Below are 19,881 nucleotides of genomic sequence, written 5' to 3' on the forward strand. Positions count from 1 at the left end.
GTGAGAGAACTTTACTTAAAAGGTTTCTATGGAGCTAACTTGGAGGAATACAGTTTTTTCAAAAGAAAAAAAATAATCTAAAAAAAAATGTTCAAAGCTACTTTTGAGATTCAAGGTTTTTCTTTTCAGTTTCAGATTTTTTTTTTCAAGTTTCAACATTTTTATCCTGTTTTGACATGGATGACAGTGGTGTGGAACTGGATATGTCTTTAAACATCATTGATATTCTATGTGTAGGTGTCTGATTTTGAAAAACAACAAGCTTCACTGATATAACCTGCTTATGTCAACACACCACACCAATATCAGTGGAAAAAATATGATATTGACAAATTTGAACAGCATTTTAGTCCGTGTTTAACATTTCCCATGCTCTCAAAGTAAAGCGAAAGAGAGCTGCAAGACTGCTACTGAGGTTGCTCCTATCTCAAAGCTCTACTTGGCATGGCTTCCTCTTCTAATGCTCCTGCATTAGAAGAGGAATGCTTCTTCCTCTTCATTAGAAGAGGAAGAAGCAGTCTAGAGAGCAGTCTAGAGAAATGGCCTGACATAGCCTGGTAATCTGCCACTGTCTGCCATATTAGAAGTGGAATTATGAATCAATGGAACCAGATTTTGTCAGCCCCAATTTAGCTCCATAGGTTTCAGAATTAAATTCACTTGTTTTGCATATATGCAAAGCCATAAATGATACATATTGACAGCATATATGTATAAATATGCCCATATATTCATAATTGCAGCTAGTATTTTGGACAACTGTAGTCTGTCTTGGTGACTTATGAAAATATGGATGTGGTGCTCATGCATTTTCTTAGTTGGTCCAGTGTGATTGTTGTAAATTGATTCAAAATCTGCTGTGGTGTCAGGGAAAAATTGGATAAGGTTCTAATATTGATGGCTGACGATGCGGAGGTGCTGTGCTCTTTGCCTCCGTGCCTCCTTCAGCTACACAGCCCCAAAAACAATCAAAGAAAGCAATGCCTCAATTAAAAATGTACTGAATCTTTACTTTGGAGAAACTAATCAAAGATTACACTAAAAGTTGGCCCAGCAGAAAAGATTTATTTAAATCTACAGGGTAAGAGAGCACTTAGATGTGCGTCCTGAGTTGAGCTCGCACCTTTTGCACAGGATGCTGGCTCCTGCAAACAGGTAGGTGGTATTAGCCTGGAAACGAGGCCTTCCTCTTCATCACTATCAGAGTCTGAAACAGCCGATGGAAGCTTAGGAGCAACAGCACTAGCGGTTCTACACCGATGGTTCACACCACTGGGACCTAGAGGTGGAAGGGAAAAAATATTGTTAAAAAAAGAATAAATTAGTTTAACTTTTCTGAACAACAAAAATAGGAGAATATTTAAGTACAATATCATAGTTTACATATCCAAAGAAAAGAATTGTTCAAAACCTGCTTGTTCCTCATCAGGAGGTTGTGATGTTCCAGCTTGACAAATGGGGCCTGCCATATTTTCTATCCCTATTCCATCTTCTGCTTCTTTTATGTCTATATGAGGCTCTATCTCCATTTTCTCTTCCTCATATGCAACCTCATCCACTTCTTCTTCATCTTCTTCCTGCAATCCATTTATTTCTAGCGGCTCTTGGAAAAAAATACATACAAATATTATTCCTTAAGTCCACTGCTTTGTGGGATAGACAGAAATAGCGAGGGTTTATTTAGAGCAGTGTTTCTTAGCGTTCTTTTTGGGCCAGCGCCCCCCTATCCATTATCCAAGTGTCTACAAACCCAGATTTAGACAGATTTGTGAAAAACAAGTAGAGAAGTAAGGTAGGTAGGCAGAATAGTTAGTTACTTAGGGCATAACCTATTTGTACCAAAAATTCTGTTAATTCAGAACGCACATGTACAGAAAAAAAGTACAGCCTTGAATTTTTGCCAGAATATTATATGCAGAACTAAGTGTGCAATGAAACATTATAGAAAAAAAAATGCTAAAAAAAACAGACACCCAACCAAAAAATTATGTTGAGCAATAAAGTCTATAGAACCTCTCTCTGTATTTAGATTAATTATTCCCCTGAGACAATGCCAACCTGAATGTAAATATCATAGATACTGGTAAAAAAACATAAGGTGACTTCCACATGGCTGCCTGTAGCATTCAATCAGCCCGAACCTCTTACATCTTATTTGCCACACCTGTGAGGTGGCAAATAAGACATCTTATAAATAGCAATTAGGAGGAATCGCAATAAGAGGAAGTTTTACTAACGGCTGCCCATGCTGTGTTGACGTTCAGCTGGGACACTTTGTTGTCGAAATATCAACAGTACTCCAAAGTGATTTAAACTATTTTACTATTAAATATGGGCATAGTCTTATTAAAGGCCCCTTAACCTTCATCCCCAGAAAATACAGTGGAAAAATGGCACAAGGGCTTTCCGTTGCAGGTTAAGGGGTTAAGAATATCTAAACATTAACTGTTTTCAAGTGGTTATATTGTATATCTATTAAGATTTGGCTGTGCCCACTTGTACTACTTTATTCATTTTAAAAAATCCAAGCAAATCTCCAGTCAGTTGTATAGTTTCTACTTACAAGCTTCACAAAATAATTAAAATCTTAATAATTTCAGAAATTGAAGAAAATATAAAACAAATAGGATATTTTTAGAATCGCAGATGTGCGATTCTAAAAATATCCTATTTGTTTTTTTGGAACAAATTGCACAAAAGAAAAATCTAAAAAAAACGGGTTTTTTCCTAAAAAAACCCCAAAAAAAACAAGTCTGTCAAAAAGTTCACAGAAGAGATGAATGCTTAAGTTATATTTTTGTAGGACTTACCATCATGTTCCTGCTGCCTTTGGTTGTTATTGATATTGTTGACAGGTGGAGGAGCAGGAGGCATATTGGCCTCATTGGGGTGATGGTGCTGATTATTGTCATTGCTGGCATTCTGGTTGCTCACAAGTGCAGATGACACACCAATACCAGTTCCTGCGCTCAGTCCCACTCTGGCACAGCCCTGTCAGACACACAAAATCGACACTTAGGATGCAGTTCACACCAGCCCTGTATAGTCCGCTTGAATCAAACTCTAGTTTGTTTATTTAGAAGGTTCGGTTTATTTGGGGAGGTCTGAATGAACAATTGAACCCTAATGCGGACCAAAAAGGTGAACTCTGGTCCGCCTTAAAAACTTTGGCCACTGTTTGGTTGAAATGAACTCTGGAGTGGTTTGAATGTAGTGTGAATTCAAGCAGACTGGAGTCCACTAATTTTAATAGTGGCGATTATGCAAAATTTAATTATTGACCAATATAAAAGAGAAATTTGCTTAGTCCTCTCTTGCATCTTGACAGAACTGACAGAAACCAAACTGTTTATAAATTTATATTCAGGGAGAATACATATTTTACATATCAAATCAGCAATTTTCTCAGCTTCAATTAAAGCCTTATTTTACAGAAATCAGGTAAGAAATAAGGCTAATTTTTGTGACAGACTCCTGTTCATCCCGCATTTGAACATTATGGTTTTGAGGATATGACTCGTAGTGATGGTGCCTGCAGGAGCACATCACTACCTCCAGTAATGCACAGCAATAATGTCTAATCCAGTTATGTATGTATATCAATGGAGAAATACTTCAACAGCTAAAATCTGATTAGCTCAGATTAACTCCATTTTTGTTTACATTTTGCAAAGAAGAAAGTTGAACTGGTCTTCTTCAAAGGTTTTATGTCAATTCCTTCTGTAGTTCTTGGTGCAGTGCTGCACAGGTGAAGGGGGGAGCAGGTTTTTCAATTAGTTTGGATGGTTTAACACAGTGCAGTGTGAAAGGGAACTGTACCAGTTAAAAATGTAACAAATGTTGCAATTCTGGTCTCCAGTCGAACTAAATATACTGGAGTAATGGGTCTGAAAACACCCTTAAAATGATAAAGCGTATGACTGATAGACAAAACTGTTTCAGATCATTCTCAAAGGAGGTAGAGACTTGGCCAATTATTATTGGCCAATTATTGAACAGTAAAAGTGCTGCAAAGGCCTATGTAAGAACAAGAATTGTTCCACAACTTTAAGTGACTTTTTTGGCAGTCTTAACATGTTCAAAAACTCACCAAACTTCATCAAAGATTATGAAATGAATGTGGGCATGTCCAAGCTGCTCTAAAATGCCCCCTAATGTGGTCAAAACGTACATCATATAGAACTGGAACTTGGTATATAGATAGAAGTAGCCCAAAGCCATGGATTGACAGATCATCATGACATTAGGTATCCATGTCATCAAGACCTACAAAAAAGTGTTTGAAACCATGACCCAAACCCTACATGAACTTCGTCATTTTGGATCAAGGTCATCACTTTGTCTCTTCTGCGCATTCTGGTGTTGCATCTTAGATGTATTTTATTTGAATTATTGCTATTTATGAATAAAACACTCTCTTCACTTTTAACACACTTTATTTGCCCAGTTATTTTTGTTCAGCCACAGAAGTAATACAGAATCTGAGCTGCGTGCTACGTCACTGTTTTGTTGGGTAGCGGAAGTGTGTCAGTTGGTCAGTTCTAACATTGTAGCTCTGAAAAACAAGAAACCTTGTAGCGGTTTTCTGTCCATCTGTGCCCGGCTGCTTCTGAGGAGAACAATTCCGAAAGAAAATACACACAGCGTGAGGCAAATAAAGTTGCCGCACGCATTGAAGGACCCCTGTCTGTTTCATGAATGCAACACTGGATTTGAGCAAACTCCTTCTAAAGCTTTTGACATGCAGACTTCACAATTTATTTGTATGATTTGTTCTTTAAATTGCCATTCATACTATTTTTCGGTCTCAGGAAATGACTGATGTCTGGTTCTTTAGGTTCTGACGGATCTGAGGTGTTCCTCTCCTGACCCATTCTGTCTGATATCAAACAACCCACTGTGCGTCACTGAATATCACCGACCCATTTTTTTAATGCCCCTATTAAACTTCACTGTAATTGTTTAGCCTGGAATGTGCGTCTTCCCACTCACGTCTGTATTTTTGCTTCTAAGGACGGTGTAGTATCGGGTGGACATTTTAAAAAGACGCGGGTTGATAGCAGTTCGGCTGTGTAGTGTCCGTCTCTACGCAACCATGACAACAGCATCAGTTTGTGGGGGTTGGGGAGGGGAGTAATATTTAGGTCCCACAACGACAATTTAGCTAACCTTAATATTTCCCGTGTTTTGTTTTGGTCATCATTACTACACTTATTGTTGAGACGTGTGTGATAGGTGTGTCTATCAGACATTTATAGCAATACGGAATAAATCGCGTCCCGTATTGGTTCAATAAGGGGCGGAGACAACAACCACCTGTCATTTTAGGCTAACTAACCTGAAAATTTACAACTCTCTTGTTGATACACTAATATTACTTACCTACTGTCTTTCAACCACTTTGAAAAGTTTTTCTTCGTCTCTCCAACATTTTTATCCCTCCCCCTCTTCCATTTTCTGTTTTGTGCCTCGGAGTTTTTTTTCTGCTGCTCCATCTTTAGCTCCCTGTTGTCAAATGCATTAGTACAATTCAAATTTAAAAGGAAAAAAAAAAGTGCCTCAGCACGTTCTTGACTGTACGCTGCCCAAGCTATCTGTATGGGAGGGAGAGCGGCTGGCAGGAGGGGCGCCTAATCAGCACTGTTCCTCTGTTATTGATCATTTCATACACAAGCAGCTGTTAAGTACATAAAATGCTGACTAGAAAAAAATTCCCCACATCGTTTTTGTGCCCCCTCTAGTGCAGCGCCCCTATGAATTGCATACAGTGCATACCCACTTTTTGCGCCACTGTTTATAGAGAATGAGAATGTTATTACATTTTATTTAATGCATTAAGCTGAGACAAAATACTGTACACTTAAGATTTAATTAGGAAGTTTACTTTGTAAAAGTTTAAAGAATTGTCTTGATAGTTTGATTGTGTTGTGTTACCATGGCTACAATATGGTGCAATCTTTGTGTTTGAATTGGGTTTGTTCACAAATACATCACAGCAAACAACCAATATTCAGTGGTTGATTTTAAACTCGGCCAATAAATCTGGTCTCCCTCTCACAGACTTCACCTTATCTATATTTAAACATGTTAGTGATGCTGAGGTTCTTAGTAGGAAAGGTTTCGGGGGGGTGGGGGAGGTTTCTATCTAACGCCCCATATTACCTTTGGCCGGCCCTGCATGCACAGCCACTGCGATGAGCATCTCTAGAATCTACCTGAAATCCCCCGGTGGCCCCTATGTCAGTCTGCCAATGCTTTGGGGACAATTTGTTTCATTTAATTGTGGCCTGTTTGGCTTTATGCTGCGGTTCTAAATATTGCTACAGTATTTTTCGCTGATGTTTATTTTGTGAACTCTAAATGCTCTGGGCCGAATCTTCCTTTAACACTTGAGGTTCTGCAATAACTTCTATTTACAGCCGCAAACCTCCAGCCCAGATCCCGCCTGCAGCGGCTTAAACCCACCTGGTAGAAAAGGTAAGGAGAAGCATAGCGAACATTCACCAGTTGGTACCGGGGCTTTAGGTGCGTCGCGACTCGCGGTGACAGTTGCAGTACCGTGTCTTATATCAGGATGTCTGATATAAAGACAGACATTCTTTATATCTGTCGGTGGGACCGACTCAGACTGCCTGTAGAGAACCGGGCATTTAGCAGCCTGATTAAGTTAAAGTCAAAAGTTTTCTATGCAGCCGAAGCATTTCTATGTTTAGGGGCGAGGTGGGTTTTTTCCCGCTATTCCGATTGCAATTAAGAAAATATAAATAGAAACAGTTTTTCTAAAGTCAACATCAGACCTATGTTTTTATTCACAAACCAGTGTATGAAAAAATATTCTTGCCCATAATTTGATAGTTAGAGGGTACAGATCAGCCCCCTCCGCTTCACCATGGACCCGGTGTCTGAACAACATGGAGGCACTGAGAGTCATTATTAGACTGAGGGCAACCAGACTAATTTATTTTGCTAAATTATTATATTTAGATAAATATAATTGCTGAGGGGCACAAACAGGCCTTCTGACAGATTAAAAAAATAAAAAATTGAATAAAAATGTTTCTGGGAAAAAAAAACAACTCAAAAATGGCACTCGGGGCATCAAGGATAAATGGGGCAGGGGCTCAAGCATCCTTCACCCCCCCTCTGCACGTGCATGCTTTTTTACCCTCCTCATAACTTTGAGGAAGAAGCTGCATCTCATCTTCTCTGCCCCGTGCGCGCGCTCTCGTTATGTGGCGCGCACTTCTGCACTGCGTTGTTCTCAGCGTCTGTTCTTGCATTACAGAGATAACTCAGTCCGCCCAGAGTCTTTCTCACTAGTTGTGTGAGGCCATCTCACAGGCTTACACTTCCTCTGGACTGTGTGAACCACAGGAATAACTTGTAGTTGCGCTTTCAGACGTGCGCGTTGAGGGAGCAGTGAGAATGATTTATCTTTGTAAACAAAGAATTATGTGGAGCCTTTACATCTCAACACGCTGCTCAGCACCTAATTCTGTCTTCCCTGTAAAGTTTATGTATGCGGTCCTGGTTGGCTGGTGCGTTAGTGGTTAACGAACCACCGCAAATCACTCATGAAGGTTCAGCCTGGTGAGGAGCTTACGCGCTCTCGTAGTCACGCATCATGCTGGTTTTATATTATTTTACTTTAAAAAGTAAAATAATATTTTTTAGTATTATCTTTATGGTTATACGATGCACCAAACCATATCAAATGCTTTGTCCACTTAGTCAGCCAGAGTTAATGCACGCGGTCACATGAAGAGCAGAAAAACTCGTCCCACAAACTTGAGAAACCAAAACAGTTTCTGTTAAAAACTCGACACACACAAAATGGAAGTGCTACTAAATCCACATTGGCAGAATTAAATTCAATCTCCTGTTTGTTGCGCATCTCTGTGCGCAGTGCAGGGCTGGCCATCATGCAGGGCTGGCCTTGAGCAGAATCACTAACACACCGGCCAACTGGGAACACATACATAAACTTTACAGGGAAAACAGAGGCACAAGCTGGGCAGCATGTTGAGATGTAAAAACTGCATTTAATTCTTTGTTCACAAAGACAAATCATTCTCAACAGTCCCTCAAAGCGCACCTCTGAAAGTTATTCCTGCAAATCACATAGAGCTGCACAACCAGAACTAATCTTTTCTGGGTTTTAGACTCCTGTGACCAGTTTGAGTGAAAAGAGGCGCGCAATCCGCGCCGAGGCAAACTTCAGAGAGCAAACAATGGCAGCGCGGGAGGCAACGAGCAGAGGCGCCACTGGTGTGATTGGTCCGCTCTCCTGGCTTTAAATGCATCAACTATAAACCACTCTTTTAGGAATAAATCTACTCCGCTAGTGAAATACTCAACAGAGATGCTTGTATTGTAGCTTTTAAGAAAATTAAGCGATTTTTAAAACATTTTTATTGTTGTTCGTTATTATTATTATATTTTTCCTAAAAACAAAAACAAGCAATGCTTAGCCTGGCTGGGGGCTAGTGAAGTATGGTGGGCTGCCAGGCTTATAATACACTGGGGGAAACCCTGGACTGCCACAGCTCCCCAACCATCAGATTTAGTAAGTTTTCTCTGGTAAACCCTGGTATCGATATCAGCAAGTACCTAAACTGAAATACTCGTACTTTGTCTGAAAAAAACTGCCATCAGTACACCCCGCAATAAGAAAAAACACTGGTAGGTGACTTTACTATTGGGTATATTGATAACAAACATGAACAAAAACTTTGGTGTCTCTAATACGGGCATTCCTCACCCTAAAAATTTTAGTAATTTGCTTACTTTTCTTTTTTACATAACTAGAAAACCCCAATGCTTAAAAAATGGATGATGTGAGGGAGAGTGTCTAAAATACCTTAGGTGGCTCTCTGAACATTTGGTCCAAGCAGATGAACTCCAAACAGGGAAGTAACTCTACGAAGTGGCAGAAAGATTCCAATCTGATAGCATGACAACGAACTAAGGTAAGGTCAACAAGACGGCTCCATCTGGAGTGATCTGAAGATGAAGGTAGCAGAAGACACTCTGCAATTCCACGTAGAGACTAAATAGAAGACTTTAACATGTCAGCATTAGAAACAAGAGGTTTACCTGTGATCCACTGATGAGGGTTATGAAGGTGAGGACAGTTGTAGATAAGCAGATATTTAATATTGGTGAACACCTCATTTACCACCTTGATACCGATATCCGTGATGATGCCAGGGTTCTCAATGACATCAGCTAGGCCATATTTCACCAGCTCCAAGTGACTCATCTTACCTGCATTAGCAAAACAGCAGAACATTTACCTGTTTTCATCCAGTTTATTATATATAAAAGATATTCATAAGTAAATTTAGATTTTATGGCACATACACTAATTATACAGTCGCCATCAAAATGGGTTGGTCTTGAAAATGAGACTTCAAAACTTAAAGATATTTACCCATATTAAAAGGTGAGAAAAAAAAACAAACTAGCCAACTAATTTACTACTTAGCAGCAATCTAGGGAAATGTCTTTGTTGGTGCCTGAGAGCCGAAATTAAAACAACTCTAAAGAGCGTATATAAAAACCTTGTAATTTATGTTTTTTAATAGCGCATTCAAAGAACTCTAGTTTCCACTCAATGAGTTACAATAACATTTAATTTCACTTTGGGATGAATAAAGTGTATTTGAATTTGAAAAACGTGAACATTAGTGTGTATTTGTGCCAACAGATGCACACTGGCCTTTTTACTGGATAAAAACTATGTAGAAGTATGTTTAGATTTCTACAAACCAATCAGAGTGGGAGGAGATATGGTCCATGCAAGTGTTAACAGCAATATCACCAGGAGTGTTTTTGACTCCTCAAATAACTAATCAGTCAAACCAACCAGAGTAAACAATGAAACAAAAACAGGCTGAATGCAGCCACCACAAAACAAGGCATGCTGACTTAACCACATTTTTTTCTAAGCTTTATGAGAAATACAAACATTGCAGAAGAAAATCATCCACATATCCCAAATGGAGAGTCTCAAACTGGGGGAACTCAAGTTCGGCCATTTTCAGAGCAGAGAAAACTCCATCTTTAGTAAGTGAAGGCTGGATTCGCAGTTCATGAAGCCTGTAAAATACAAATGGGATAGAATTAAACATGAATTTATTAAAATGTTAAAATAATATACTCAGTAAATCAACAATCTAAAATGCTGAGGACTACTATGAGGCCCAAGCAGCAATAGTGCTGTGAAGGCCTATTGTATTTGCCATGTTTTTTTTTTTTGTTTTTTTTCCCCAGCACTTTATGTGGCTTTTTGGAGGCCTTAACATATTCAAAAACTCACCAAATGTCACAGAAAATTGTCACTTCACAGAATTGTTTGGATTTCAATAGCATCCAAAAGTGGCCGTGGCCAAATTGCTCCAGAGCAGTGTTTCAGAGTCTTGGTCCTCAAGGCAAACTCCCCTGCATATGTTATGTTAATCATCCATCAAATAAAATCAGCTGGGCTGAAGCAAGGTAACACCTCAAACATGCAGGGAAGTGTGCTTTGAGGCCAAGGGTCGAGAAACACTGCTCTAGAACACCTATCTGAGACAGGCCAAACCGTACATCATAGAGATCTGAAGCTTGGTATATAGGTATATCCTTTCTAAAAGAAGAAAAAAAAGTTTCTTGAATACATGTCCTAAAATATACAGGGAGTTAGCCATTTTGAGTAAAAGGGCATATTATGGCCATGTTTTACATTTTATCACATTGACATTTTCCTATTAAAAATGAAACACTGAATCAATTAATTTGATTTAAAACCCTAGCATTTAAAGACACACACAATTAAAATTAGAAAGAAAAACAGATATAAAAGGGAAGCACCAGAATAAATAATATAGAGAAGGTAACTGAACCTTATGTGCTTGTTAATAAGAATGAAACACTAACTCCCCTTCAACTGAATTCAGAACAGAGCAATTGACCTCTAACCAAAGAAGGTGATTAGGACGTATTATCAAAAAAGTTTAGCAAACGTGAACTCTGAATTTGCCTACTTAAACAGCCTCATTTGTTTATTTATTTAGCCTCTTTAATCAAAATGCATTTTAGAAATAGATAAAGGAATACAACTCATTTTGAACCGTAAGCTAACTTCTTGTGTTGCTCCTACTGTAGTGTGTGATCACTAGACACTATAATTGGTTCTTCAGTCAATCAGGGAATACCCAAACTCTGCCGATGTAGCTGACATGCCCTCGTTAGTAGACATTCTTGCCCTCACTCCTGGCTTGCTCCATTCTGGGCCAGACTGCAGCTCTTTTCCCCAGGTCCAATTTGCAGAAATTTTGTTTGAAGTGGTTGCCCAACTCCTTGAACGTCTTGGAATCTTTAGTGAGTTTCCAGAAGGCATTCCAGTGGTGCCTCATGCTGAACTGAATCAGTGTTTGTCAGTGTCTTCCTTTTTGTTTCCACAAACAATGCGCGGTATCCACTGCGTTGCTAATTGATGAGGCCCAGTGTGGTGTGATCTTGGATAAAATATCAACAACTTCTGTGCAGGTATCTTCTTTATTAATTTTCTGCAAGCCCTGGATTTTCAAATTCCAATTGCGTTTAAAGCATTTTGGTTCCAACAATCGTTCCTTCAGCGCCACACTTTCTTTAATGAGCACAGGCACATCTTTTTCCAGGCCGGATAGTTTAGTATTATAGTGCAGTTCATATAAATATGAACTGCACTCATTTTGGCTAGCTTAGAGATGTTACCCACCATTATCATGTTGCGTAGCTGCACACTCAAGTCATCCATCTTGTTTGTCAGCTTGTTAATGGCTTCCACAATTAGGTTGCTGATAACCTCATTCAGGGACACAATTATCTTGCTGGATTTTTGTTTTAACATATTTATAGGCAATATTAGTAATGTTTTTGGTGCTCAAAAACAAAGGTCCAAACTGTATATAGGGATTAGTGCATTACTGCTTAAAGGAAGCTGCCTGCCTGAATTACCATCTTCCCAGAAACCAATATATCTCACTAGAGGGCTTTTAGCGCTCTGCCTAATTGCATTAAACTGCTACATGAGAAACGCACTAAAAATTGCTCTTGATTTTATGTCTTTCCTATTTTCAAGTGTGTAACTACTTGAAAAGTCTTCTGGAGAAAAGTCACCAGCAGAGAGGATATAACAAACCTTGATACCATCATCCTTAGCTGACATAAACTCATTATAGTACTTTTATTTCCAGCTAAAATGTGCATCTCTCTTCTCCCTCCATTGTTTACATTTGTGTTGCTACATGGTACTGCACATGAAATATCTGTCCCCAAAACATTTGTAGGAAATGAAGGAATTTATCAGGAGAAATGTAGGAAATCAGTACTCTTGAGAATTAAATTTCAATCCTCAAGAGCACACACAAATTCTGCGCAGCTCACAGAACATGCGCAGTTTGCAGAGTGTGACAGTGTATGTGAGGCTGTCGATCTAAACAAAAACATAGCAACATAGCAACAGTTCAACAGATATTCTCTCCAAGAATTAAACTCCATAATGATTAGCTGAATAAATGTATTAAAAGTATTAGCATAAACGGCTGAGTACCTGCGGGCAGCAGTGATAATGAGGTAGCCCAAGTCCACTTCCAAGGCATTCTTGCAAGCTCCAAACACAATGGTGTGAAGGTTTCTAAATCCTCCTAAGTAAACACATAAAAGGACTTAAAGACAACGTGACCATTTTATACTTGAAGAACTAAATTGTGTAAAAAATGGCAAGAAAGTTTAAAGTACAAAAATATTAAAAGATACACATAAATTCATTAAAAAATAAGTTACTAATAAATAAAACTGAAAATCATAACACATAATGAATAAATCAGGTAGTTATTGCATAAGTTATTAAATAAAGAAGCTAATGAAAAGATGTACACATTGATGTCTCACAGTATAATTTAATTACTGACAACAGTTGCACAGTGATTTAATAACTGTACTTTCTGTAAATTTAGTCACATGATTATTTATTTATTTCTGTATTTATTCTTAACTATGGCCAGACAGATCCTCCACAGTCATGAGCTATCTCTGCATTATGCTGCTATAAGTTTTGGATGCTAGAGGACATAATGACTACACTTCTTCACTTTGTTGCTCTCTAATTTTATCATTTGCTGTTAATTCAGCTTTTAACTTTATGTTCTGTCTGTTTTTCTCTCCAGAGAAACTAAATCTGGTCTGGTATTCTTCTTAGCTTTGGCATCGTCATTCAGTCTGTTACAATATCAGGTATCCAGGCTTGATATTTATTTCTTGATTATTAATAATCCTCTCATGAACACAGCGATGTTTGAGTAGCTAATCTAAACTCCTGTTCTGCTAGTCAATCGGTCTTTGAGTCGCCTTTTGGGTTAATGGAACCGAAACGCACTGAATTGCGCAACACCTTGTTGAAACAATAATTACTGATTATTAATTTTAACACATTTTGTTGATTTTTAAAAAATTATTATTCTGTAATGAAGCAACAAATGTTTAGGATCTTAGTGAATATTTTGATAAGCCTGTCAGAAGAGGAAGTGCTGGTCTCAGTGTCCTGGCGGCGTTCAGTTTGTCACCTACTGCCGAGATCGACTCAAAACCTTCCCGCCATCGACCGGTTGATCGCGATCGACGTATTGAGCACCCCTGCTCTAAACATGACAAGGAGAAGACTGATCAGAGATGCAGCCAAGAAGCCCATGATCACTCTGGATGAATTGCAGAGATCTACAGTTGAGGCGGGAGAGTCTGTCCATAGGACAACAATCAGTCATACACTGCACAAATCTGGTCTTTATGGAAGAGTGGCAAGAAGAAAGACATTTCTGAAAGATATCCATAAAAAGGATCATTTAAAGTTTGCCACAAGCCACCTGAGAGACACACCAAACATGTGGAAGAAGGTATTCTGGTCAGATGAAACCAAAATCAAACTTTTTGGCCACAATGCAAAACAATATGTTTGCCATAAAAGCAACATAGCTCATCACCCTGAACACACCATCCCCACTGTCAAACACAGTGGTGGCAGCATCATGGTTTGGTCCTGCTTTTCTTCTGCAGGGACAGGGAAGATGGTTAAAATTGATGGGAAGACAGATGGAGCCAAATGCAGGACCATTCTGGAAGAAAACCTGTTGGAGTCTGCAAAAGACCAGAGACTGGGACGGAGATTTATCTTCCAAGACAATGATCCCAAACATAAAGCAAAATCTACAATGGAATGGTTCACAAATAAACTTATCCAGGTGTTAGAATGGCCAAGTCAAAGTCCAAACCTGAATCCAGTCAAGAATCTTTGGAAAGAGCTGAAAACTGCTGTTCACAAGCATTCTCCATCCAACCTCACTGAGTTCGAGTTGTTTTGCAAGGAAGAATGGGCAAGAATTTCAGTCTCTTGATGTGCAAAACTTATTAGAGGCATACCCCAAGTGACTTGCAGCTGTAATCGCAACAAAAGGTGGTGCTACAAAGTATTAACGCAAGGGGGCCAAATAATATTGCACGCCCCACTTTGCAGTTTTTTATTTGTTAAAAAAAGTTTAAAATATCCACTAAATTTTGTTCCACCTCACAATTGTGTCTCACTTGTTGATTCTTCACAACAAGTGAAGAATTAATTATAAGTGTATAATAAATTATACATTTATTATAAATTATAAATAATAATTATTATTATTTTGTGCACTTTATATGCACTGGATATACATTTTATGCACTGTATATACTGTATATATATTTTATGCACTGTAAAATATATATACAGTGTATCACAAAAGTGAGTACACCCCTCACATTTCTGCAGATATTTAAGTACATCTTTTTGTGCGACAACACTAACAAAATGACACTTTGACACAATGAAAAGCAGTCTGTATGCAGTTTATTTAACAGTGTAAATTTATTCTTCCCTCAAAATACTACTACATACAGCCATTAATACCTAAACTATCTGCATCAAAAGTGAGAACACCCCTTAGTGAAGTTCCTTAAGTGTCAATATTTTATGTGGCCAGTATTATTTACCAAAACTACCTTAATTCTCCTGGGCTTGGAGTTTACCAGAGATTCACAGGATGTTACTGAATGCTTTTCCAGTCCTCCGTGATGACATCATGGAGGTGGCAGATATTCAAGACTTGGTGCTCCTCCATCTTCCTCTTGAGGATGTCCCAAAGATGTTCTTTTGGGTTCAGGTCTGGAGATATGCTTGGTTCACCTTCAGCCTCTTCAATAAAGCAGTGGTCATCTCAGAGGTGTGTTTGGGGTCGTTATCATGCTGGAACGCTGCCCTGTGATCCAGTTTCCAGATGGAGTGCTCCAGTCGTTCACAGTACATATTGGAGTTAATGAAATATAGTGCACCATGAGTGCACCTGCTGCACTTATGCAGCCCCAGACTATGGCATTCTCACCACGTTTAATTGTAGGCATCACACACTTATCTTTGTACTTCTCACCTGACAGCTGCCACACATGCTGGAGACCATCTGAACCAAAAAAAAACTGATCTTGGTCTCGTCAGACCATAGGACCTGGTTCCAGTATTCCATGTCCTTTGTTGACATGTCTTCAGCAAACTGTTTGAGGGCTTTCTTGAGTACAGACTTCAGAAGAGGTTTCCTTCTAGGGTGACAGCCATACATACTAATCTGATGTAGAGTGCGGCGTTTGGTCTGAGTACTGATAAGCTGACCTCCCACCTCTTCAATCTCTGCAGCAATGCTGACAGCACTTCTGTGCCTGTCTTTCAAAGACATCATTTGGATGTGATGCTGAGCACATGCACTCAGCTTCTTTGGACGACCAACTCGACGTCTGTTCCGAGTTTGACCCTCCTCTTTTAGAAAGCTGCAACTCAGTTCCAGGGTGTTATCAATCCTCTTGTAGCCTTGGCCATCTTCATGTAGCACACCAATTCATCTTTTAAGATTATCAGAGAGTTCTTTACCATGAGGCGCCATGTTGGAACTTTCACCTATCAGTATGAGAGAGTGTGAGAGCTGGAGAGCTGTACTACAAAATTTAACACACCTGCTCCCTATGCACACATAAGACCTAGTAACACTAACTAGTCATTTGACATTTTGGAGGAAAAATGACAAGCAGTGCTCAGTTTGGACATTTAGAGGTGTCGTCTTTTAAGGGTGTACTCACTTTTGTTGCCGGTGGTTTAGACATTAATGGTTGTATATAGAGTTATTTTGAGGGAAGAATAAATTTACACTGTTATATAAGCTGCACACAGACTACTTTTCGTTGTGTCAAAGTGTCATTTTGTCAGATGATTAATGCTGGTTCTGATTGGCTGTTTCTGACTGAGCTGAGTAATTCTGCAAAACACAGGGAGGCGGTAGAGGAGATCGATCAATTTTTTCAGAAATTATCTGCCTTATGCTAGGACATAGCAAATGTAAATGCATATGTAAAATCTCTTTTTTTGTTGTTTTAGTCACATGCTGCACATTTAAGACATTCAGTGTGAGTTCACTCATAACGGCGCCAAATACTGTCCCTTTCACATGGATCAATTTAGAATGTAATTAATTGAATGGGAATTGAATGCCTATCTGTACAATAGACAATCATATGTCTTACCTGACCTCCAGCTATCCTCCACCACATGTTGGATAAGGCCTCCCAGGAAAGGAACCCTCACTAGCTCCAGTTGCTCCAAGTTCCGGGCTGATGCCAAGCCCGTAACCAGTGGAACATATTTCAGGGAATTGGTTGGTCCTGCACAATTCCTCATCACAAAAGATCTCAGGTTCACACACAAAAAGTCCTTAAATGGTTGTGGCTTGGTGAGTCGGACCCACTTCAGGTAAAGGTGTCGTAGCATAGACACACATGGAATCTCTGGGACATTCACACCTGCAAAAGTCATTTGAATTAAATGCAGCTGTAGCATTTTAAAATGGGAGCTGAAAATATCTTGTGAAAAAATAGAATCACGTATTCATTTCAGAGACGAACAAAAAAAAACAAAAAAACATCAACATTAGCGAGACCTTGTTAGTCATGTCCTGGACTGTGGGAGGAGTACTCTGAGACAAATCATGCATGCTGCAAGGTAACAGTGCTACTAACTGCACCACTAAAGTATACAATTCATATTAAAAAAAAGTCATGTCTCTTTTGGGTATTGTACCCCACTCACCCACAAGGTGTAGTGTCTGGAGTTTTGCAGTTACAGGGATGGTAAGTTTATTCTCAGCAGGAATTGGAAAAGCCCCATTTCGGTTACGAAACTTTCCCAGAATGTGAACCTGAGGCATGTAGTTCCAAATGGCTTCCACTAGCTCTAGATGAGAAGTCTCAAGACCCTAAAACAAAATAATGATCAATGGTTATTTATAGCACTTTTCATACAGTTGGGTGTAACACGTAGCTCTTTAGACAGGTTAAAAACAGAAAGAAGGACAATTACCAAAACACTTTATTGTGTCAGTGTGATTAAATAAACACATAAGGCAATGGTGAATTAATAGAATAGAACAGAAATATGCTTTATTGTCCCACAGCAGGCAAATTAGGGAGTAGGACCAAATACTACTGTTACTATATAACAGGAATCCTCAAATCCAGGCCTTGAGGGCAAGTGTCCTTGGTCCAACACACCTGATTAAATGGCTAAATTACCTGCTCAGTATACAATCAAGTTCTCAGGGTTCTCCTCAAATCCTGGATTTGAGGATTCTTGCCATATAATAAAATAGATTTCTGGAATTTAAATAAAACTACAAAATTTGGATTTTCACAGAAAAATGTAATTCAAAAGAAATGTAAAAAAAATATCAGCTGTTAACTAAATTTTTGGTTGAAAATTGCCAGAGTATTTGAAGTTAACTGCAGAAGACTTGCAGAAATGTACAAAATGGGCAGAAGCAGCAGAAGAAACCTAAATACATAAAGAAAACATATTAAAGAGGAGAGAAAACTTTCAGTCAATGCAAAAGTCCCACTCAGATTATTTGACATTGGTGCAGAACACTGCTTTCAAAGCTAATCAAAGAATAAATTGCTGTAGAGTTACAGCAATTTATGAGGTAAAATGGGCTAAATAGTTAAAGCTAACGAAAATACTATTGATATCATCTAGGCTAGCACTAGCATGTTGACCTACTGTAACATATTCTATACAATGTGGAAAAAAACCAAGTAAAAGCTAAAAATTGCTAAAAAGTTAAAGCTAGCTAAAATACTCATGATAGCAACAACTAACATGTTGACCTGCAATAGCAGCATGCTATTGTAAAAATCTCACCTGCCTGCTCCATGCCCATGTATCATGCTTACAAAACCCTGCATAATGAAGTCTGAAACAACCCTATTAAAAGAAATCACTGTTGTCCTGGTATTGGAATAGCAGCAGTATTTTTGAGTCATAAAATGGCTGCTGCTTTTTTTTTTTTTTTTTTTAAATCAGGCACCGACATTATTTAAGCAGTGCTTCACTTCCATTAAACATAAGAAGCGTTTCAAACAGCTCTTTGAAGATAGTAGCATTGATTAGGTTAACTTTAACTTTAAAAGACAGCACGTTATAGAGGCAGTGTCCTCACAAAGACTATACATATACTGGCACATGTTGGAGAGCTGCAGGAGGGGAAGACACCAGTCCAGCCAGTTCAATAAAGAACTTTAAAGCAGCCACCGATAACTCTGGACGCCTGTTGATACCTCAGGAAACGCAAAGGCTTTGTATATCATTAATCTATCATTTTTATCTAAACAAATTGGGGAATGTTCCTGTCCTACTCAATATTTTTCAAAAATATTGAAGGCACAATACTGTGTCAAAAACATTAATAAAATGGACACACTAAAAATTCTTTAGTAGGTTGCAAACTGTGCCCTCTAACTCAGAAAATATAAGGGCCATGGATATGATACTTACACCCTAGGAATCAGAAAGGATCAGTAAATAATCATGACTTGTTTCATGTGTGTATCACAATTTATTTAGGAGCTGTGACTATGTAAAAATATGTATAATTTTAGAAGTTTATAATTTGAGCTCTTTCAGTGAAATGCTGATTTAGTGTTTATGGAAAAACCTGAACATGTATTAGAATAACTGTATCAGGAACCCCAGAGAGGTCTCAAGAGAAACTCATATAAGCCATATGGGTCTATGTGGCATCATTTAGGAAATGACGTTACAAAAACATGTCAGATCAAAGCTGTATGTCGATGATTTTTTCCTCTCTAGCGCCCTATTCCCAATTTGGTGACACTGGCATTGATTTCCCAGAAAACTGCAGGTCCCACGTCAAAGTGTGTTACGTTTTATGAATCCAGACATAGATTCCTATGTTTTCATATATAACATGTACAAAGAGTAAAATTTGAGCACATGAGCAGAAGTTGTTTGGAGAGCAGAATTTTAAAAAAAAGTTAAGAGTGGCTGGATTATTTAGAGAATTATGAATTATTGGTTGCTTTATAAGAATAATGTAGCACCTACTGTACATCTTTTAACATTTCAATTTCCTTGCAGTTTCTACTATCTTTTAGGGGGTTCCATGAATGTCCATTGATTTCATAACATTGTATAAATATCTTTGCATCAACATAGGTGAAAATGTAACTTTTAAGCCCCACGACAAAAATTTTCTTTAAAAAAAAAAAACTTAAGTTAAAATAGGTTTATTTATTTGAATTAAGAGTTATTTCTCAAAAAAAATGCCAGAAAACATATTGTTTCTGACACTTTTATGAGCATTCTAGACTATGGCGATATTGTGTATATGAAAGTCTCTGCAAGCTCATTATATTTGTTGGTCACTGTCTAACATTACATTTGTCACATGTATCAAAGCCCTCCCTCACTGTTGCACTTTGTATACCTTAGTTAAATCAAAT

At 38.4% G+C, this 19,881-nt stretch overlaps 1 protein-coding gene across 3 annotated transcripts in view; it reads right to left on the minus strand.

Moving 5' to 3' along the window:
- The window catches only part of fbxo38 (F-box protein 38), a 44,519-nt gene that overhangs the window by 15,993 nt on the left and 8,645 nt on the right, over positions 1-19,881 (minus strand). For all 3 annotated transcript variants that reach the window (XM_032555599.1, XM_032555600.1, XM_032555601.1), the window contains exons 5-13: positions 17,174-17,339; positions 16,612-16,887; positions 12,578-12,671; positions 9,971-10,101; positions 9,097-9,267; positions 8,861-9,003; positions 2,811-2,991; positions 1,412-1,603; positions 1,124-1,279 (exon numbers count right to left, since the gene is read on the minus strand). In XM_032555599.1, the coding sequence (XP_032411490.1) occupies positions 1,124-1,279; positions 1,412-1,603; positions 2,811-2,991; positions 8,861-9,003; positions 9,097-9,267; positions 9,971-10,101; positions 12,578-12,671; positions 16,612-16,887; positions 17,174-17,339 (1,510 nt within the window). The remainder of the gene's footprint in view (positions 1-1,123; positions 1,280-1,411; positions 1,604-2,810; positions 2,992-8,860; positions 9,004-9,096; positions 9,268-9,970; positions 10,102-12,577; positions 12,672-16,611; positions 16,888-17,173; positions 17,340-19,881) is intronic.

This window comes from Xiphophorus hellerii, chromosome 23 (assembly GCF_003331165.1).
Source record: "Xiphophorus hellerii strain 12219 chromosome 23, Xiphophorus_hellerii-4.1, whole genome shotgun sequence".
Classification (NCBI taxonomy): Eukaryota; Metazoa; Chordata; class Actinopteri; order Cyprinodontiformes; family Poeciliidae; genus Xiphophorus; species Xiphophorus hellerii.